This window comes from Lytechinus pictus, chromosome 1 (assembly GCF_037042905.1).
Source record: "Lytechinus pictus isolate F3 Inbred chromosome 1, Lp3.0, whole genome shotgun sequence".
Classification (NCBI taxonomy): Eukaryota; Metazoa; Echinodermata; class Echinoidea; order Temnopleuroida; family Toxopneustidae; genus Lytechinus; species Lytechinus pictus.
The window spans coordinates 12679407-12703109 of record NC_087245.1 but is presented as its reverse complement, the minus strand read 5'-3'; the positions used below and the strand labels follow the sequence as shown (position 1 = coordinate 12703109).

Below are 23703 nucleotides of genomic sequence, written 5' to 3'. Positions count from 1 at the left end.
AAGTTATCTTCATTTTGCGTCTGCTTCATTCCCCTTCAGTTTGATGATTTAGAACTTCATTTATTTTCAACTCCAAACATATAATTTTCTTCAACCCTACAACTGGTGGCAGCGGTGGTTCGACACCATCACGCTATAATTTTCTTCAACCTTACAACTGGTAGCAGCGGTGTTTCGAACCTTATGCCTCGCTTATCTGTTCGCCACAAACTTTCAATCATATTTCGTCAACTTTATCGTCATCATGTTCCTGTTGGAGAAACATTTAGCCCTTCACACTTCTGTTCAGCCGTTACCTCTTGCCCGATTGATGCTAACCAGCAGATCACCTGTAACTTCAACGTCAATGCTGTGGCTTGTCTAGTAGGATGATGCTACTACCAGCCAGTCTTCGCCTTTAGCTCTATACGTGAGTGGATGAAAGCCTTGCCTGAGTACCAGCTCGGATCTTCGCCTATTGCTCTAGTGAGTGGATAAATGTTCTGCCTGATTACCGGCCAACCTTCGCCTTTTTCTCAACGTGAGTAGATGAAAGTTCTGCCTGCGAGTCAGCCTCTCGCCTTTAACTACAACCATTGCCCGATTACATGGAGTGGATGATGTCGCTGCCTATTTTCTTCATTCAGTCTCTTCGGCTCAACAGTCTCCCACCTTTGCCTCATGATGCCTTCAGCCTCTCGCCTTGCTTTTCTTCGTCGAGTGAATGATGCTGCCTTTTGGTCTTCATGTTGCTTTCTCACTTTATCTTCGCTCGATGCATGACACCTTCCAGCCTCTCGCCTGTTACTCTGTCGCCTACGCATCTAGAGTTGATGACGCTCTGCTTTGATCTTCGAAGCCAGCCACCACCTTTTGCTCTTCAGTTGCTCCAGCCCATGAATGGATGATGCTGTTCCCCTGGTCTTCATGCATACAGTGTACTTTTCGCCCCCTAAGAAGGTCCGATATTCAACAACTTGAACTTGATGTCTCCATTTTACCACCAGACTACATTCTTCTCTCAAACTCAAACTTTATTTGGAACTTTTGGACAATTTATTTCCCTGATGGTGAGAACACTAACAAATCTCTAAATCTGAAAATAATGTGAACTAAGTGCAATATATGAAATTGTAAAACTAAAGGAGATTATGACAAACTAAATGTTTGAAATGTTTCATTTGTATACCTTAATGCTCAAAACTATTTCAATTTTAATCACTGTATATTTATTAAAGTTTTATCAATGATATTGCACAAAGTCAGACTTAGTTCAATGTTCAATTTAAATCATTTCTTATTTTTTTACTATTGAAGTTTCATCATTGTAATTTTACAAATTATACAAAATAAGTTTTTTATTTGTATAACTCAGTAATTTCTTTTTCCAATATTCAGTTAAAATTCCTAGATATTTGATACCCCTAGTTTAATGTCTTTTTTAAAGTAAAGTCCAAGATTTTCACAGATATACTTTGTCATATTATTTCAGAAAATATGGCTTTATATGAATTCAAATGTTTGATTTTTCATAATTTCTGGTAATTATGTTATTTGCTGAACATCATATGTTTAATTTTTGTAAAGTTCAGTAGTATTTTGTCTCGCACTTTTCAATGTTCAATATTCCTTTGAGCTACCATAATTGTTTTTATCTATTTGTCTAGTGGTGCTCTCATATAAGTTTTTTTTTTTTTGTAAGTCCAGGAGATACATTTTTCCAGTTGGCAAGACATGCATAATTTTAACAAAAACAGAAATCTTTAATAACTTGAAAAATATATATATATATATTAAGATAATAAAAAAAATTTTCTTTTCCGAAATCAAGACAAAAATTTTCAATTCTTTTTTTTTTTTTTCTTTTGATACGGTATTTCATTTCATGGCATGCAAGTATAAGATATACATTGAAATTATTTGCATGTTCATTTTCCATTGAAGTTACTCATATGATGCCAAAAAGGAAAAGTTCAAAATTCTGATAAAATATTTTTTTTCTCAAATTTTTCCATCCTACCATGGTCTTCACATTTATTGTAAATATTGAATTATGTCATGGTTACGTTACTTCTTTTTAAATACTTTTATGTGAATGATGTTAGATGTTCAACTTGTCAAATTCTGGTTTTGCAGCTTCATTTTATATTTTAGTTCTTTACTTTTTTGAAAATTGAGGACAATTTTTTTGGAAGGAGAAAGTTTATGTAGGATTGTTAATTTGTCATTTACCTATTTTGTTTATTTCCTTTGACTTGTGTTTTCTTCAGGTGTTTTACATTTCTGTTCTGTCTAGACTAGTTCATTTGCATTTCTTTTCAGTACTGCCCTTGCAGTCTGGACTTAGGTTATTTGAGTTTAATGATATTCAGTTGTCATTCATTCATTCTACTGTGTTTCTCTTGTCATCTTCATTCCTTCTCTATTCTCTCTTCAGGTGTTCCACTCATTCCATCCCTCACCTGACTCCTTAGTTTCTACTTCCATTATTACATAATCACCAGACATCTTTGTCATCTCATCTCATTTCTTATTGGTTTATCTTATGAATTGGGTTCTTACATTTTAGTTCGATCCTTCCATTTTCTTTAGTTTGATTGGTTGTTATTTCTAATTTAAATATTTATGTAAATTATACTGTGATCCAAAGTTAAGCTGAGGCACTATAGCCCAGATATTAAACAGTGTACAACCAGACTCCTTAGGTTTAAGTTATCTTCATTTTGCGTCTGCTTCATTCCCCTTCAGTTTGATGATTTAGAACTTCATTTATTTTCAACTCCAAACATATAATTTTCTTCAACCCTACAATATCAACAAAATACAAGTAACAAATAAAATGAAAATATATATGACATATACAAATATACAGACCATAGCATATATACACGCAGTAATATATATATACATCATTCATTCAAGTTACCCGGGGGGTGGCTGGATTGCCAAACATCACCACTACATAAGTGTAAAAACCCTTGCAATTTAATTAAGCCAACATCAACCTCATCCCTCCCCTCTCCCCTCTCCTTTCCAGGTCCTTCCCACATCTCGAAAGAAATATATTTTTTTTAATATAGGAATTCTTTTTATGTTATAATACGTAAGACATGGAATAGCCTAAATAATGAAGTTGTCACTGCATGCCCCAAGTGTGCACAGTTTTGAAGCTGCCCTGGATAGATGCTGGAAAAATGAGCCAATAAAATATGATTACGAAAGCCCTGTTCCCGGAACCAAGTGAGCCAGCCATCTTGAGGAGGAAACCTAGAACTGCATACAGAGCTAGAGGCATAACATGCCTACATTCAGAAACTTCCCTAGGTATCCCGAGGTTTATTTTTATTTTTTTAAAGAAAATACCGTACGTCAGCGTCTGAATAATGCACTAGCTGCACTGACGAAAGTGAAGTCTAGCTTGATGGGACCAAATAGTTCTTCAAATTAATTTGAAAATGCTCCTTAAAACAGGTACGAATATGTGTAATCGAAACAAAGCTTCAAAACCGCATATTATGTCCGTTCGAATTAAATGATCTATCATTAACTTAAGGATGCGCTAGCAAAATGCTGAGATATTGACGATTTGTAAAATAGAACTCTTTTTTACTCAGTCCCATATACGGTTATTTATGTGAGATTGTCCGCGCGCGTTAGTTTCGTTGCTAGAAATGCTATCTGCATCGCCATCGCTGCCGCCGTGCACGGTAAATTCAAGGCACAACGCTACCCAGTGGCGTAGCTACGGGGGGGCCTGGGGGGGCACGTGCCCCCCCCCCTGAGATTTGGTGTGCCCCCCCAGGCCCAGGTGCCCCCCACAAAGAAGAATTGTACAGGAAACCCGCGCATGCGCAGTACGCTCGTTCGATCGCCAGCGTAGTGCGTGACGTCATGTTTCATTCACAAATCTTGAGCTGTGATCTCATTGGGTGTTTTGGCTCTCATTTGCATATTTTCCCATAATACAAAACCTATGTAGTGCGAGAATTTTCTCTGCGAACCACCGATCAACCTCATACTAAACACGACGTATTTCCTTCAAGATTTCGAGTTGAAAATCTCATTTTCTTCATACGGTGTAGCTACATTACCTCGGAAAATCTGATGATATTTTGCGGACTTCTCGTCATTTCGTAAGTCATATTTTTGAAGATATTTACCGTCGAGAAGTGAAAATCGCACGACTGTGTTCGTTGTTTACTGTGTGTCAATGTGTGCAAAGTGTATGTGAGCGACATGTATTGGTACAGAGCGACATACGGAAAACCGTCTACACCGAGGTTTATTTTGTGAACTGTTTTGCGGTGGTGTTTGTGCTTAGTCCGCAATGGTGTATATAAAGCATGGCGTACGTTGTGTTGTGATCGGGCTTCGCTCGGTTGTTCGTGCATGGTCCGTGAATGGCTGTGGAATGTGTGTGAGCTCGGCCATGCGGCCTTGGGGCGTGTATGTAATGAATGGCAGCTGCACCTGTTGTTGTGTATGGCTCTGAAATTGAAGCTCTGCTTGTATTAATGGAATGGCGAATATCATACTCGTAGTATTTTAGGAATATAAGTTTGGGCATTTTATTTGTTGGAACTTTCGCGATACTGATTTAACTTCTAAAACTGGACACTGTTTTTATTTTTTTCGGGAAGGCCAGGGACAGTCAATCGTCAATGGAATTTTTGAGACATGATGATATCAATAATTAGACCCTAAAATACAGGAAATTGAATTGAAAAATAATGCAAATTATAATCACTGAAGTGCAGAAGTGTACCAAATTGATATGGATGGAGATTGATTTTGATTTTGTTTCCTTCAGTATTTGTTTTGCAAAAATCATAAATATTTTCCTGCCCTGTTCTTTTTCTTATCTATTTTCTTTTTAAATCTTTGAATGACCAATTATGACATTAGCAATAAATCAAACTCAAAAGTTAAAACTATGGTCTATTTTCATTGTATAATTTACAGCATATAATCCGAAGATGACTGACTGACACTGCTTGAAAGACTGTTGTTCACAAGACCCAAACGGAGCAAAGGTCGAGAGCTACAAGTTCATATCGCATTTTACAACTGCTCAAGAAGGTGAAGGATTGGGGATCACTAAATCAAGACGATATAAAAACAATTTTATTGTCTTATGAGATAATCTTTCAACTTTATTTTTACTTAAAATTGAATAAGTGAATAATTTAAAAAAGTTATGAATATGATGCTGAGAAGGGTCGAAAAACAGTTTCTGTTAACAATGATGCACTGTAAAATGCTATTTATATGTATGGTCATAATATTCTTGTGATTTATTTGTAATTAATTTATGTATTATGTTTCATTGTTAAAATATAATTCAAACAACGTTGTTTAATATGTGAATTGCATAGTAGTTTAAACATTTTAAGTGTTTAACAACTTTATAAACAACAAAGTTTTATAAACTCTAATATTTAATTATCAATAAATAAAGCATGATTGTTTCAGATTTTAAACACTTTATTAAACTGTTTAAACTACTATGGGATTCATGTAGTAAACAGCATTGTTTGAATTATTATCATATGCTCAATAAATTCTTATGCATTAAATTTGCCTTTAATAAGAGTTTCCAGTTCAGTATGAATTATTAAAAACATGGAATTCTGGAAGGACATTCACTTTCACGGAATATAGTTTTAACTAAAAATTATCATGAAAAGAATAATGAAAATCATCAAGATAAATCAAAGCCAAACTGTAAAGTGTAAGCAAACCCTATTATATCATGATTTCTTTTAATAAAGATTTTAACAATTTGCAACTGCATCAACTTTACTATTTTAATGTCAGTTTATTACACCAGTCACATTTCCCCTATACGGCGGCCGTACGGCAAGTCGAAAACGGCAGTTTAACATTATTTTGTACCAGTGTTGTATACATAGTTTGAAAGAAATGAATAAAACGGCTGTTTTCGACTCGCTGTACGACCGCCGTAGAGCAAATGTGACTACTAAGGACGTCAAATTTTATAGAACATATTTTAATAGAAAACTGGAAAGGATTGATATTAAGTCCAACGAAATTACTTAAAGCCAGATTTATTCTCAAATTGATCAATAAATTTACCCCATACTTTCTACATCTTTTGAAATTGTGATTTAATTTTCTGAATGCGTGTTTGGTTCTGTCAACCATTGTTTTTCATGTCGATGACAGACTCGTACCTCGGTCACATTTGCCGCACGGCTAGTCGAAAACAGTATTTTTATTCATTTTTATATTGTACATAATCTTACATGTACAAATTAAATCTTACATGTATAATGTAGCTGGTACAAAAACAATATTAAAACGACTGTTTCGACTCGCCGTACGGCCGCCGTAGAGCAAATGTGACCGAGGTGTAAGGACCATAGCCCCTCGGTCCGTGAAATCCCAAGATGAATTGTTTGCAGGCCTTCAAATAATTAATGGACATCTGCATTCATTAGACGGGGTCCCAAACTTCTCTGTAATACATTAAATGTTTTTCAATTTCGGATAAAATATAACTTTCATAATTAATAGCTTCCTGTTAAAGTTTATGATTCGTATCCAATTATTTTCTTTTTAATATGAATTAAAAGTATTTACATTCGTATCAGGAGCGGATTCAGGATTTTTCGAAAGGGGGAGGGCACGTTTTCCCCGAGGAAAAAATTGACAAGCAAAACAAAAAAAATAGAAAAGGGTTTCAACCAAAAATAATTAAGGGGATTTTGGTCTTCACTATCGGAGGGGGGGGGGGGGGGCGCACGCTTCTGTTTACCACTATTTTTACATTACAAATTTTACTTGTGCCTCTGAATGGTGGGGGGGGGGGGGGATGCGCACGGGCCGGCTGTGCCCCCCCCCCCCCGATCCACCGGTGATTTTTATTGTTCTTTGTTCACCCATGATCACGAATGTTTTAATAATGCATACATAATTTTTAAAATATACGATTATAAATGTCTTGTAAGTAGTTTGACAGGCCTAATTCTTTTTGCATACCACACTTATGGAGCTACTGTTGCTACTCTACATCAGCGTGTAGTGTACGAGAGAGAGAAGGGGGGGGGGGGTAGGAGCTAGGGTCGCAAAGAGCGATCGAGCGAAAGAGGAAGGGGTCCAGAAATGGAGAGGGGATGTTGAGATCATGTGTGTGTGTTGGGGGGGGGGGTGTTCGAGGCGAATGTTGTCACTGCTGATCACGATGATGGTTGATAAATCTTCACATCTTAATTTTGGCGATTTGGGAAATGTTTTCTTATACCATGGGTGTGGAGAGGTGAGTGATTCAGTAAATTTCAATAGAAGTTCAGTTTTAAAGTTACAGAAGAGAATTTCACCCTATGACGGGAATTCGGGAAACATCATTTTCAAGCAATACTAATTCGATCACGTGCCATCGGCTTTAGGGCCGAGTGTTCTCGTTCACATTTAAACTTTCATTTCATAAATAGGTACTCTTACAAATTAGGCCGATGCCGTTGTAAAGATAACTATTTGAAGCGTTATTCAAATATAAAATGACAATTGAAATTGAAAAATAATTCATCGAAATTCCCAACGATATTCAAATAAAAATATCAACTTGTGTAGATCTATAGGGATGAACAGACGAAATACAAGCTTTAACGTTTAGACAAATCAATTAACTTGAAATCCATATCATTCGATGAATTGTTCAATTCCATCATATGCTTCATGGAGTCTAATTGTCATACTGTTGAATATGAATTCTTTTGGGATCTATTGAATCACGTACCCCTCCCGATACAAGGTATAGGTTTCCCAATCACCACAGATAACATTACATAACCCATGTGGTATCTTATTTACATTGTTAGGTACTGACGACATCTTCATAAATACATTCACAATTATTTCATGAAATGTCACCATTGCCGTGGCTGTGACATGTTAAAGCCTGAAAGCTATTACATAAAATATTTTGTGCACTTTGATATATTATAGAGGTCAGATATTCTTGTCAACTAATATATACATTCCATATTATGCAACGTGTTTCAAAATGTGTAAGAAAATTACATTACCATCAGCATTCAGATTATTAGTCCATGATTAGAGCAGGGAGATCGGAGTCTACCCTTTTTTGGAATTTCTATTTTTTCAGCACATCGAAGTGAGGAAAAAAACACCAAAACAATGACATCACGTTGAGACCCTATACAATATTGGTATTAATGATAACCAATTATTGTAAATTTAGGACTGAGGGTATTGGGAGAGATCGAGAGTATTTCATTTTCCAATAGAATACAAAAGTAGAATATTTTCATGAACATGAACGAAATAAACAAAAAGTTAAAAGCTCAATATTTTTATAGAATTGTTCAGTAGAACAATAATACTAGCTGTAATAATGTTGAAAACCTTTCAGTCAATGTTTACATGTGTTTCATCAATCTCAATATATTGACAATGAAAATTAGTTTTTAATACAGAAATATATTTTATATGACTATAGTGAATTTTGAATAATCATTTAGATCGTTGATTAAACCACCTTCCTGAAAACAATCACTTTGATATCTCCTGTAAAATACATTTTAGATAAAAAATATTTTCTGTTAAAATTGATTGCTAAGATTCCTGTCTGAAAAATGATGACACAGCCTAGCTCAAGTAAAAGTGCATAAATAAAAATATATTGAATACTCATGACATTGTCCAGCAAAAAGAAAATTGTCAAATAGTTAATGAAAAATGATTGAATTATAAACCAACAATTAAGTCAAATAAAATATGAAAATTATAACACACAATCAGGTCACATTCGTTCTCACTCTCGTAGTTGTGGGGGGGGGGGGGGGTTGGGCGTCCGGACACTATTTTTTAAGGCTTCTTTTTCGTCTTTGCATTACACTGTAAGTATGAATTCAATGGTTGTACTCATCTTGTTCTCTATAATATTTCCTAATATCTTGTACTAAAAATTGAAGAAACTTCGCTTGTAAATTTTTCTATATGACTTTCTAAAAGTGATCGTCCGGACACACAACCTGTCCAGACATACACAGGGTAGACTCATGCTAGTCTAGAAGCACTCCCACACTCCAGACAAAGTGTCACATGAATTCTCGTGAGCACACAAAAAATACAAAATATATGCTCTTATAGAATGTACTGCCTTTTATAGTTCAAACATCCTCCAATTACACCCTTTTTTAACATCAAATGAATCTATTAAAAAACAAAGTTAATTTGTAGGACATTAATATACATGCATGAAGTCTGCGCCGAGCATCTAATCAAAAGGCAGTCTATCAGGAAATTCATTTATCGCGGAGGCAACGCAGAATTCAGTACAGACAAGTATACATGTACATTATATATACGCTGTGCACTGTACTCTATGCAAATACAATTTATGCAAGCGGCCTTCGGCCTTGCGTAACCCGATGAAAACCACATGTTTTTGCTTAGACTTCGGACCCTGCCTGCCGAAGTGCCGATATCATCCGAACATGTGCCCGAAATCTACACGCTGGCATCTTTACCCGACAGAGTGTAGTGCTCCGTGAGTCAGCCGATCGCGCGGTGTAAAGATTCTCACACACAGCGCTGGGCGAGGAAGGGAAGAGGGTCGCGCGATCAGCCAATCAGCGTGCAGGGAATCCGTCTACTGTGTGCCTATGGGGAAAGTTCTATGTGCCCCCCCTGAAAAAATTGGCAGAGCAAAAAAAAAGAAAAAAGGGAGAAAGAAGAAAAGAAAAAAGGAAAAGAAGAAAAAAAAGAAGAGGAAAATAAGAGGAGGAAGACGAGTGAATGAAATAATGTGAGGGGAAGACTTGCAAAAAAAAGATCTTTCATGTTACTATATAAAATTTTTGCTTGCGCTTCGCGCCAGATTTGCCTGTTCGATGAGATTCATATCTTGCCCAATAGGCTGATATGGAGCTAGACCAAAAGCTTCAGTCTCTGTTGTGTTGGTTGTTCAGCTGAACTCCGTTGGCTTCACTCACCAAATACAGAGACCGAAGTTCTAGCGCGATCTGTACAGGGGACTCAATGGCCATATGTTTATGTACTTAAGAGCGGATAAAACGGGGAAGTGAATTTGCGCAACAGCCGAGGTAAGTCACTGTTTTTGTTTCTTTTAACTTGATTTTTCTCTGTTTTTTGGCAATTAATGCCAAGAGGGAATATTAATTTGCATTTTGGTCGCGTTAATTTTCAAAAATTTTATTTATTAAAGACAAAAATTGAAGAGCCCCGACGGGGGGATTTTGCATTGCAAGTCCCCTAATGGTGGCTGCACGATAGCGAGCCGTCTGTGTATGAGGAGAAATTAAAAAAATAAAAAAATGTTAAAAAACTCCTCGAAACAGACGGCTGCCAGCTGTCTAATATGGAGCTAACCCAGAGAGCTCCGGCCTGCGTAGCGGGCCGGAGCCCAGACGCTCAGTGTGCAAACGGGCATTCAGGTGAGAGTACCGTGAAGTTTGGTCAAAATAATTTTGATAATAAATAATTAAAACAGAAATTAAGCACTTACCACGATTGTATGGATGATAGTCTAACGAGTGGCAGTTTCCTGACATCGAGGCACAGACTGGAACCTCAAAAAACGATCAGTTCTGTCGCGGTAGCTCTCCTCTTTCAGAATTCAACACAAAATGGCCGATCGAGACCGAGGCTAGTATAGCACTAGCGCATATAGACTTTGTCAAATTCGCGCATGCGCCCTACACCCTCTCGAACGGCCATTTTGCTATGAATTTTGAAAGAAGGAGAGCCACCGCGACAGAACTGATCGTTTTTTGAGGTTCCAGTCTGTGCCTCGATGTCAGGAAACTGCCACTCGTTAGACTATCATCCATACAATCGTGGTAAGTGCTTAATTTCTGTTTTAATTATTTATTATCAAAATTATTTTGACCAAACTTCACGGTACTCTCACCTGAATGCCCGTTTGCACACTGAGCGTCTGGGCTCCGGCCCGCTATGCGGGCCGGAGCTCTCTGGGTTAATATGGAGCTAGCTAGTTTTAAGTCAATATACAAAACATATTTTCGCTCGGACATCAAGCTTTCATTATTTTTTTTTCATTTACAAATTTAAGTGCTCTGTAAAATGTCCGTTTTATGGTCTACATATCACCATTTTAAGCTCACGCTGCTTGGTCACATAGTTTGATTTGCCAAGGTCATATTGTCTACGTGTATTCCATAATGTTCCATTACACAAATGTATTCAGAATGCCCAAGTCTAAATCGAAAACATGCGCGATAGCCTGCATGTTCTTTATTTAAAATGTAATTAGATTATCCAGTCTCACATCAGAATATCAATAATTGTCTGCTCACGCTTCACGATCGCATTATTAATGATACCCAATTAACTATATCCTATTTATGATTTACAAAATATGAATAGAGTGTCCCGCTTTTAGGTCTAAAATCTCAATTTTCTTCCCCTCGCGCTTCGCGCTTGCATCAATTGTTTAGTTACATACCTATCCCATTTATTGATACAAAAAGTGCTTAGAATAACAATTTTTTAGGTCGGAATGTAAAAAAAAATTGCTCGCGCTTTGCGCTCGCATTATTGAAATATATACCCTCTTCGTGGGTAACTGTAAGCAGTCCTTAACAGGTCCCTTTTCGATAATGCTAGAACAGTTAATAAAAAATTCTGCTCGTGCTTGGCGTTCGCAGTAACCATCTAGTTACATACGAATCTTATTCAGGATCACACATAACATTACCCAGAATATTAAATTTTCAGGACAAAATACATGAAAGTAAAAAAAAAAATCGCTCGCGCTTCGCGCTCGCAATTTTTATAAGGCTTATGAGATTATTTCATGTTTATGTTGTTTTATAAGAATAAAACTAAGAAGTGACGGCTTGTTATAATCACTCGGGTCGCGTTCGCGTTCGAAATCACTCGGGTTTTGGATTTTTGGCGATTTTTTTTATTTCGATGCGATTTTTTTTTCTAACGGTGTCTTTAATGGGACAAACACGCTGGGAAAATAAAATGAAATTCAAACTCTAGTTTCGTTTTAAGCCGGCAAGTGCCTTAAATAAAAGGCACTCGCCTACTGCTTAACATAACAAACAAGCAAATAAGCCATGTGGCTCAACTATCCTAGAATACATCCAGACTTCTACTGTTTTTATACGAGGACTCCGAGTCGGAACTTGCCATATCTGCCACATCGATATTACATCGTCATTCTTATGTACGGACATGTATGCCTGCATGCAATGGCCCCAAGGCGGGACCCGGCCACGGTCGGACACGGCGTGCATCGGTAGCATGGAGCAAGGTAACGTGAGTCCAGCCGAGTTAGATCCCACGTTACAGTGCCAGTCAGTCTGCAGCTCGTCCGAAAGTATTTTATTCAGCGGTATGCATAGCCAGCCATCCGTGGTTTAATGCATATATACGTAATTAGACCAGCTCCACTCATCAATACAGAGACCGAAGTTCTAGCTCGATCTGTACAGGGACTCAATGGCCATATGTTTATGCATTAAGTTCCAATAAAACGGGGAAGTGAAGTTGTGCGATAGCCGAAGCAATTAGTTACTGTTTTTCCCCTTTTAAGTTTATTTTCTCTTTTTTTGGTGCATTTTAGGACAAAACGGAATAATAATATTTATTTGATACAGTTCTTTCCATATATTTTTATGAAATAAAGACAAAAATCGATGAGCGCCGTCTGGGGGATTTTGCATTGTTAACCCCGTAATGATGGTTGCACCATAGCGAGCCGTCTGTGTACGAGGAGAAATAAAAAATGTTAAAAAACTCGAAACAGACGGCTGCCAGCTGTCTAATACGTAATGAGCTTTGAGGACAATCTTTCCGATAGGCGTTTTAAAATTCTGCTCTTAACTATTGTCCATTTCTCATAAAATTTGTCTTATTTTATAGATAAAATGGCCATATCATGTTTTAAGTAACTGGAGACCTAAAAAATTCCCTACCTAAATTCTCGAAACATTGCATTAGGTGATGTGCTTAATTGATCTTCTTTGTGCTTGCGTGCCAAACGTATACGTTGAGCTGAACGGGGATCAGTCTCTCTCTCTGTCTCTCCTACCTTTCCGAAATTAAAACGGTCCTTCGATCGGACATAGTTATTTAGACGCAGGACAAATAATGCTCTGACAACCAAACTAACTTTTCGTCAGCATCAGTAAAAATGTGAATGGGCTTTTAAAAACTAATACTAAAACTGATCTAAAATTGATCTTAGATCGATTTTAAAATTGATTTTGGAAATCGATTTTAAATTAATTTTAAAATCGTAATTGTACCTGTTCTAATTAACCGATTTTAAAATCGGCTCCCGATTTTACCCGATTTTACCACAATCGGCGCGATCACCTGCCAATCTTCGATTATGCCCCTTGAAGGAAAAATCGGATATAAAATATCGGCGTAGATCTAGTTACAGTGCGTGATCGTTCAGAACATATTTCAAGATTTTTTTGAGGTGCTAGCTATTTAGAGGTCGCATTAATCAGGGAGAAAGACGCAGTATTATCTCTGACAATGTTTACGAGGATAGATATCTTCTCTTCAACCTCGTGGTGATAGCGGACGCCGCCGTGAACTTTTAAAGGTCGTATTACTGACGGACATCACTGCACTACTCTCTTACCTCCTTTATGATGATAGACACTTCTCTTCAACCTCGTGGTGATAGCGGACCCCGCTTCTTTTATATTTGTTCTTGGTTATCAAAAGTTAATTTCTGAAGATAGTAATAAATTGATTTGAAAACGTTAGCTCCCCAAAGCATTTTAATAACATGTTCCGAATCATCGCGCGTGCTTGCGACTTCTATTACATTTTAATTGCACTTGCGCCTTTAAGATGATGCAAAATCGCCAAAAATCCAAAACCCGAGTGATTTCGAACGCGACCCGAGTGATTATAATAAGCCGAAGTGACTGATCGAGGAATAGGTGAAGATAATTTCGGCCCCGTCCCCTATTGGCGAAAGTGGGATCCGCCCTTGTGACACATACACACACACCGGAAAAAATGGTGCCCCCCCCCCCTGAAAAAGCAAGGACCCCCCAGTGCCCCCCCAGGAAAAAAATCCTAGCTACGCCACTGACGCTACCTCGAGCGAAGTTCGTGCAGGCTCCACTTCACTACCGCTACACTACACTCCACCTACCCGACGGTGAGCCAGTTCGGATATACCGTATTACCGAGTCACAAAGGGGGGGATGAAAATAATTTTATCGTAAAAATTAAAGAATAAAAATATAACGAGAAAGACGAATAACTTAATATCTTATTCTTACTCTACCCCCGTATTTCACTCCGTTTCCATCCTCCGGTTATCCTCAAAATTGGTGATTTTGGGCCAGTATCTCTTCCTGCCTCACACATATTATTCACGGCTGATTTCAAAACATCGCATGCCGATTTCAAAACATCACGTGACAAGGGAAAGACTAGGCATGCTCACTCACACGTATTGCGAGGTTAGTTAGTATACTAACCTCGCACCACGAACCGCGTTTGGCAGTGGATTTCTAACTAGTGGGTCACGCGTGCTGGGATCTCACTTCTTGGGTCCACAACACACGACTTCTATGGCTTGAATTTTCTGTGCGCGGCGACATGTAATGAACCCTTGGGTGAGGCATGCTAGGCACCTAAATTATTTTACACGCAAATCGACGCAAAGCATTACGCGAAGTCTGTGAAGTGTTCAATCTTTTCATAGGCTTTGGTAGATCGTACTATAGTATTATTGACGTTCGTTAACTTAAAGCTTTGTACTGCTGGTTTCGTTCCAGGTACGTATATTTTTTTCTTATTTTTTTAATTATTAGTCATCGTTTTAAATTATTTGCAAAAAGTGTTATCATCGCCAATAATAATCTTGAATTATGTTTATGAAGGTATTCCATTTATTGGTGCCCATAATCAAGAATTGCGCATTCAAAGAATTTAGACACAGTTATAAAATTACCGAGGAGCTGAATCAAGGTTGTGAAATTTATTAGCGCCACCAACGGGCTTCCTTGTATTTCCGTAGAAGAGACATGCAAAGTCACTTTCCAGGCCGAGGTAAGCAAATTTGCTCTTTTTTGTACGATTTCGATTTTGAATTTCAATATAAAAATTATGATATTGTATTGCTACTTACCGAAAAGAGCCCCGATGAGTAGCGGGAAGGAGTTTCGGCAAATATTACTTCTGCAATGAAGCGATGTTTGCCGACTACTTAGAAATCTAGGGTCAAACGCGGTATGGTGTACGAGGTTAGTATAGCATACTAACCTCGTACAAGTGTGAGTGCCTTCTGTGTGTGTGTGGGGGGGCCTATAAAATTAACTTGAGATTTATCACACAAAAAAAATCTCTTGATAATGTTCCTGATATATTATCGTTTTCCTGTTATGAGTAAGTGAGCCAAAATTCAAAAAATCTCTTTAAAAATCTCTAACGTTAAAATTCTTTAAATAATTTTTTTTTTCTTGTTAAAACTTGGCTAGTGCCACTTATTCAATGAACAAGGTTATGATATAACCTTGTTCTCTGTTAGCACTCCATGTGTGACAAAATAAGGTTGGCAATGTTTGGCTTATTTTCTCTTTTTCTTTGGAACAAACATGACAAATGCTTGATTGCTTGACACTGTCAGATTCCATTTCAGCTAATCAGATTCTTTTAATTATTTTTTCTAAATTAAAAATAGAGATTGAAAAATGAAAATTTTCTTGCCATATTACTTTCCACCAGTAGAGGGTGTACACAAAAATATGCCAAAAATTCAAGTTTTGGGGCGCTCTGGTGAATACAAAAATTACTAATGAAAAATAAAATGGAACTGTATGGAAATTAGTATTTTTGGTCACAAAAGTAATATTTTAATGATTTTTTTAAAGTGATGTGTACTGCATTGGCATACCATAGTCCTACCTGTAGATTCCCTACAGGCAGGATGGTTGCAGTGAGCAAGTGGCCAGTGCCAGTCTGTCATTTTTGTCTCACCTGCTGCATAGCAGAGTGAGACTATAGGCGCCGCTTTTCCGACGGCGGCGGCGGCGTCAACACCAAATCTTAACCTGAGGTTAAGTTTTTGAAATGACAGCATAACTTAGAAAGTATATGGACCTAGTTCATGAAACTTGGCCATAAGGTTAATCAAGTATTACTGAACATCCTGCCTGAGTTTCATGTCACATGACCAAGGTCAAAGGTCATTTAGGGTCAATGAACTTAGACCATGTTGGGGGAATCAACATCAAAATCTTAACCTAAGGTTAAGTTTTTGAAATGTCATCATAACTTAGAAAATATATGGACCTAGTTCATGAAACTTATACATAAGGTTAATCAAGTATCACTGAACATCCTGCATGAGTTTCACATCACATGACCAAGGTCAAAGGTCATTTAGGGTCAATGAACTTTGGCCGAATTGGGGGTATCTGTTGAATTACCATCATAACTTTGAAAGTTTATGGATCTGATTCATGAAACTTGGACATAATAGTAATCAAGTATTACTGAACATCCTGTGCAAGTTTCAGGTCACATGATCAAGGTCAAAGGTCATTTAGGGTCAATGAACTTTGGCCAAATTGGGGTATTTGTTGAATTACAGCCATAAATTTGAAAGTGTGTTGGTCTAGTTCATAAAACTTGGACATAATAGTAATCAAGTATCACTGAACATCCTGTGCGAGTTTCAGGTCACATGATCAAGGTCAAAGGTCATGTAAGGTCAAAGAACTTTGGCCACGTTGGGGGTATTTGTTGAATTGCCATCATATCTCTATAAGTGTATTGGTCTAGTTCATAAAACGTGGAAATAAGAGTAACCAAGTATCACTGAACATCTTGTGCGAGTTATAGTAGTTTTCAAAATCAGCACTGCTGCTATATTGAATCGCGTGATGCAGGTGAGACGGCCAGAGGCATTCCACTTGTTAGATTTAAAAATAAAAAGAAATGATGCCCCATGTCTGCGCACCCACTCACTTTACTCATGATTAAGAGATTTTGATGAGAAAAGGCTGCATTTTGAGGCTGTCACATGACATGCCTGAAATTAAATTTTTCCATCATTTTGAGTAAGATTTTTGAATGATTATCTGTCTTAAAGGTCAATTCCACCCCAGAAAAATGTTGATTTAAATCAATTGAGAAAAATCTAACACGCAGAATGCTGAAAATTTCATCAAACAGGGGCTAGGGGTACTGAACAGACTTGGGAGACCTCCTTACCATACTTCCAATCGAAACGATTCGAATTCAGAATCAAGGAAGTAATGCATGTGCACAGCAGATAACTTCATCTTTATAAAAAATAAGTTCTGAGTAAATACCCTAATTGCCTTCAACGCTTTAGCTTTTTTGTACCTTATTACCTGTCATGTCTATGTGTTGGGTCCTATTTTAAGTTTTTTATTTAGAATCTCACTTGCATTCATTAAAAAAAAAATTTCCTGCCATCAGGTGGTGACCACACACTGTCTTAGTGTCTTTAGTGTAACTCCCCTATCATTTGGTCACTGCAAATTGTGAACTCCAGAAGTTTTCAATGGTTTCACCAACTCAACGATGGCAATATTTTGGGGCTGCATGAGCCATCCGTTGTGTTAGCTCAGTTAATAGAGTGTCCATCTCACAACCAGGAGGTTGGGAGTTCAAGACCAGGCTGTGTCAGACCAAAAAGATGTTAAAAGATAGGAGTTGCTTCTACCATGTTTGGCATTAAATGATATAGGGGATAGACTATCAAGAGCTAAGTCGATCTGTCGCTGCACAGTGGCTTCAGTGTTCACAATAAATTGGGCGAAATGAATTTTCAGAGTATTTTTCTATTGTAACAATAAAATATGTATTTTTGTTTTCTTTTATAATCCTTCCCAATTTCATATTCGCTTCTTTATAACTCTCTTCCTGACAGGTATGTCTATTTGTCTCTCAGCGAGAAAGTTTCCATCAACAATCATGATGATGAGGATGATGGCTACAGCTGCTGCTACAAACAGCAAGGCAAATCTGGCGAAGCTGAGAAGGAAGACTGGGTTCAGTTTTGTAAACTGCCGGAAGGCCCTTGAGAAATTCAATAATGATGTTGATCAGGTACTGTTTGGCCAAATTGAATTGATATCAAGTCATATTCTGGACAGAAAGATTATTTTCAATGGAATGACAGCTTTGATCTCTATATTGTTCATTTCAATTTTAGTAAGTCTTTTTTGAAAGTTGGTTATTTACATGTATTAAAAAAAATGTTCCTATTTTTGTTTAGATCATACATTTGCATCTTAAAAGCCTGGATTTAGGTTTAAAATAACACAAATAAAATGCATAGTGAGTGGAAAGTTTAATCAAAGATAGAACTCACATATGACATAAAAATGTAAGATGTTCATTGATATGTTTCACTATTTTTTGTTTGCCTGTAACAAAACCAACTTGATTTCATGGTGAACTTCCCCTTTTTGCACACTGAAATACAATATCTTTTTTGTTGAAATGATCATCCAGTTAAAAGTGATTCTTTCCATTATCAGTCATGACCTTTTGTAACATTGAAATGTTAAAGTGATCGTTCAAAATTTTACCATTGCTCTTCACAGGCTTTTATGTTATTCATAAAACTTTTGTTATTTTATGAAATTGAGCAGTCAGTGCATGCAACAAATACAAACATATGAAGAAAACCACTTATAACCTGTTTTTTGTCTCGCCTGCATAGCAGAGCGAGACTATAGGCGCCGCTTTTCCGACGGCGACGGCGACGGCGGCGGCGACGGCGGCGGCGGCGGCGGCGTCAACATCAAATCTTAACCTAAGGTTAAGTTTTTGAAATGACATCATAACTTAGAAAGTATATGGACCTAGTTCATGAAACTTGGACATGAGGTTAATCAAGTATTACTAAACATCCTGCCTGAGTTTCAGTTCACATGACCAAGGTCAAAGGTCATTTAGGGTCAATGAACTTTGACCATGTTGGGAGAATTATTTTCAAAATCTTAACCGAAGGTTAAGTTTTTGAAATGACATCATAACTTAGAAAGTATATGGACCTAGTTCATGTTACTTAGGCATAAGGTTAATCAAGTATTAGTGAACATCCTGCATGAGTTTCAGGTCACGTGACCAAGGTCAAAGGTCATTTAGGGTCAATGAACTTTGGTCAAGTTGGGGGTATTTGTTGAATTACTATCATAACTTTGAAAATTTATGGATCTAGTTCATGAAACTTGGACATAAGGTTAATCAAGTATTAGCAAACATCATGTGCGAGTTTCAGGTCACATGACCATGGTCAATGGTCATTTAAGGTCAATGAACTTCGGCCGTGTTGGGGGTATTTGTTAAATTACCATCCTAACTCTGAAAGTTTACGGATTTAGTTCATAAAACTTGGACATAAGAGTAATCAAGTATCACTGAACATCCTGTACGAGTTTCAGGTCACATGACCATGGTCAATGGTCATTTAAGGTCAATGAACTTTGGCCGTGTTGGGGGTATTTGTTAAATTACCATCCTAACTCTGAAAGTTTATGGATCTAGTTCATAAAACTTGGGATATAAGAGTAATCAAGTATCACTGAACATCCTTTGTGAGTTTCAGGTCACAAAACCAAGGTCAAAGGTCAGTTAAGGTCAATAAACTTAGGCCATGTTGGGGTAATTGTTGAATTGCCATCATAACTTTGAAAGTTTATAGATAGTGATTGAAATGTGGACATGGATGTAGTTGACAAGTCTTAAGTCACCGTTCAAATGTCATTTATGGTCAATGAACGTGGTATTATGTCATTATATGAATGGAGTTTTTGTGAATGATTATTTTATAGTAGTTTTCAAAGTTAGCACTGCTGCTATATTAAATCGCGTAATGCAGGCGAGACTGCCAGAGGCGTTCCACTTGTTTTATAAATGATATTGGAAAGCATCGTGTATTCTGGATGTAGAGCAGATTTGAAGCACAATCATCACTAGTTTACTCTATGCCTCACATGGTTTTTTTTATATTTTAGGCAGAGGTTTGGTTGAGAGAGCAGGCCCAAAAGGAAGGTTGGAGCAAGGCTACCAAACTACAGGGAAGAGTTACAGCTCAGGGTCTTATAGGGGTCATGTGTCAGTCTAACTCTGCTATTATGGTTGAGGTAATACTTTAACCCAATTTTGTAAAATCTTTCTGTATGCTTCAAAAGACACAAATCATATCACATAATGTCAACATAAAAATTGAAATAGATAATTGCTTTGAAATGTTCATGTACAGTTCTTTTAGAAAGGCTGTGTCAGCTGTTAAGAGTCACAAATGTATTATCATTCTAGCTTTGAATAAAATCAAATAATTCATGCTATTTATGAACAAAATGATTTTTACCAACAACACTTTATAAAAAGTTAAATGAACAAAAGAGTAAAATACCATGGGATTTCATAAGAAAATAAAACTAATAAAATTCACAACAAAAATTTCTCAAATCAAACCTTTTTTGAAAAATACATTTGATCAGGATATTACAGAGAGTGATGAGGTAAATATCAATTGTTTTAAAATGTTATTTAAAGAATTCAAATTTATGATTATAAATGCATGTAAATCATCCTTAAAATAAATAAATTAACATTTTCATGTATTTGTACTAATTTGATAGATATGGGCCTGGAAATCAGCCTTTTCATTTCATTTCTACTTTTTCCTCGTTCACAGGTGAATTGTGAGACTGATTTTGTAGCACGTAATGCCAAGTTCCAGAACCTTGTTAGCCATGTAGTGTCTGCTGCCCTCCTAAGTCAGAAAGGCAAACATGCAAATCAGGATATTTTGAAAGTAAGTTGAGTTACAATATGTGTACAATGGGATGTTAAATATCAATTTTATAACATATGGAACAGAAAAACATAGACAATGTCACATCTGGTTCCCTATAGTTGAAGCAAACTCAGGTGCTCAATGATTTAAAAAGAAAAAAATTGATATCAAGATAAGTTGCCGTTAGTTCATCTTCCACAGTTCTACTAAGCATCTGGGGAGCGTTTTATGAAGGACTTGTCAGACGTTTTATCCGACAAGTACTGTTTTATCTGACAGTTACAATGGTAACAGTGCCTCTAAGCCAATCATAATCAAGGAAAGTTGTCAGGTCTTGACAATTTGTCGGTCGAAAATGTTGAGTATAGAATTGAATGTTTACTTACACAATATTTTAAAGGTATATTACTTGGTCAACACTTGCTATTTGTCTATTTATCTGTTTGGTCTCATTCCATATAGTCTAATTAATCCTATTTAGTCTACAACCAGTTCGCCTCCTATTAATTTGGTCTAATTTCCATTTAGGCCATTTACCACTTTGTCTAATATCCACTTTTATCTAACACTAATTGGTATATATGATTAGGTGAACTGTATATGAACGAAATTTTCATTTGGTAAAGTGCTAATTAATATGGAGACAAAATGGAAAATAGACCTTACAGGCGTTAGACTAAATGATAGACTAAGTGGGTTTAACCATGATGGTATTACATGATCTGAGAATTAGACCATCTGCTAGTAGACCAAGTGGATATTAATCACAGTTGAAGCCAACTCAAGAGGTAATAGTTGGCAATAATTTGAAGAGAAAATCTTTGAAATCAAGATGGATTGCTATCAATCCATCCACCCAGCATCTAGACTATGCAACCAGATTGTTTACTTAGATGATGTGCTAACAAGTTAATTCATTAATCCTTACTTATGTACATTTAGGAGAAAATGTAGTGTGTTCTGAAAACCAAGTATGCTGAAAATTTTTCATGCAAAAATGCACACAGCACTTCTATGTATTATTGCTTGGAAAACTCCTATCTCTTAACTGAATGCATCGTCATTTTGTGAATTATTCAGCAATTCAAACAGAATCATTTGGTACTTAACTTTATTTATACACCCAACCATGCAGGTGTGCATTTTGTTGAATTCCGTTTGCATTCATTTTATGATTATTACTGGAATGTATGTTCAATCCAAATGTAATCTACACATCTTTTTGATGATGCGTTTGTTGTTTCATTCATTATTTTGAACAGCTCCCTCTATCTGCCGAAGATATGAAGTCATCAGTGGGTGAGGATGGTAAATCAATGGAAGATCTGACAGCCTTGACGATAGGTCAGGTCGGGGAGAACATGTCAATCAGGAGAGGGCTGTATCTAGAAGCACCTCAAGAATTGTTCATTGGTAAGATGTGGGATCATTCACTAAGAGCTCAAATCAAATTTAGATAGATGAGATTAATTTCATGATATTTATATAGCTTCCTAGTGTGTATTTTGGACATGAGTGAATACTCCTGATCTTGGCATAAGCCACTAACCTCATGATGAAAAGATATGAAAAGCATTTAATATATGTATGAGATGAATGTTCAGAGAGTACAATATCCCATTATAAAAATGTAATGGCTTGTTATGAATTTGTATGCCTCTACCCTTATTTGGTGGTGCTGGAGGAGATATGCTTTTGGGAAGTCTGTTTATCACATTTTTAACTCATCCGGCCCGGATGAGCTTGTGCCGTGTCGTTGCGTCCGTCGTCCGTCCATAATTTCAAAATGCTTCTTTGTCATTTCAAGTTCGATTTAAATTTTTTTGCTTTATATGATAGGGATTCAAAACTTCTACACAGAATTTTGAAACTTATTAAATACGCTAATTTATGCATATTTATCAAAACTTACAAAAAATGCTTCATATATTTGTTGACCGATACCGATTTATTCATGCCAATTTATACAAAATTTATTCATAAATCACAAAAATTAATTCTTTGTCATTTCTTCATCAATTTCAATTCTGTTTCCTCAATTTATGTCACCAATATAATTCAACACAGTGTCAACTGGGCTGAAATTAAATTGCAATCGCTTTTGTTTTGTTTCATAGGTTCTTATGTTCATTCAGCACTTCAAAAGCCCCAGGACAACCAGGGCAAGTGCACCATGGGTAAATATGCCGCCATTGTTGTCTTCAAGAACTTGGGAGAAACAACACCCAATTTCCGCCCAGAGGTGCTTGGGAGGAGGCTATCACAGCACGTTGTTGGGATGAATCCACTTAGAATAGGGGTGTATTCACCACCAGATCCTGAGGGTAAGTGTTTTTTTTTATAATACATTTGATCTAGATGTATTACCAAGAAAAATATACATTTCTGGTTGTGTAATTTATCAGGTGTGTAGTTTGGCCTGTATTGGTTAAGCATGAGTATCAATTTCAGTCAGTAATAATAATAATAATAATATAGCATTTATGAGGTGCCGATTTATCTAGTTTCCTATTCAATGGTGGACCATATATTACCCTGGCTGTAGCTCCAGCTGCTAAAGGCGCTTAGTGCATTCAAGGAATTAATCCTGCCGTACAATAAATCAGTACAATAAATTTCATATATTGTACATCAGCTATAGCCTATAGGCATAGTTTTAAATGGTTTTGGAAGACCTACTGGTGACATACATTTTTGCATTCTGTTTGTTTACGGTAACTCCCGTAGGAACTTGGCAGGACACCATTTTGCTGGTAAAGACCAAGCTGGTATATAACCAATTACCTAGGAAACATTCATGTAAAATGTTGTGACTCCAACCTCTCATATAATACTCTTCTTCCTTCTTTCCCTTCTGCTCTTTTCTTTTTTCTCCTCTTTGTCACTACTTGAATATCAAAGGACTATCATCCCCCACCCCCCCC

The 23703-nt window shown here is 36.8% G+C and overlaps 1 protein-coding gene and 1 long non-coding RNA gene across 6 annotated transcripts in view; both read left to right on the top strand.

Annotated features, from left to right (window-relative positions):
• Positions 1-3841: 3841 nt before the first annotated feature.
• Positions 3842-6088, top strand: LOC135153508 (uncharacterized). Its single transcript, XR_010292894.1, has 2 exons — positions 3842-4112; positions 4942-6088. It is a non-coding gene; the product is annotated as an uncharacterized LOC135153508 (long non-coding RNA).
• Positions 6089-8753: 2665 nt separating this feature from the next.
• LOC129255258 (elongation factor Ts, mitochondrial-like) overlaps positions 8754-23703 on the top strand; it is a 17299-nt gene continuing 2349 nt past the window's right edge. The window contains exons 1-6 of one of the 5 annotated variants that reach the window (XM_064096276.1): positions 8754-8861; positions 17897-18075; positions 19992-20120; positions 20678-20797; positions 22042-22192; positions 22897-23103. In XM_064096276.1, coding sequence (XP_063952346.1) covers positions 17899-18075; positions 19992-20120; positions 20678-20797; positions 22042-22192; positions 22897-23103 — 784 coding nt within the window. In that variant the 5' untranslated portion in view covers positions 8754-8861; positions 17897-17898. Of the gene's footprint in view, positions 8862-9438; positions 9515-9649; positions 10071-14874; positions 15046-17896; positions 18076-19991; positions 20121-20677; positions 20798-22041; positions 22193-22896; positions 23104-23703 lie in introns of those variants that run through there. The other 4 variants (XM_064096258.1, XM_064096270.1, XM_064096267.1 and 1 more) reach the window with 4 other exon arrangements.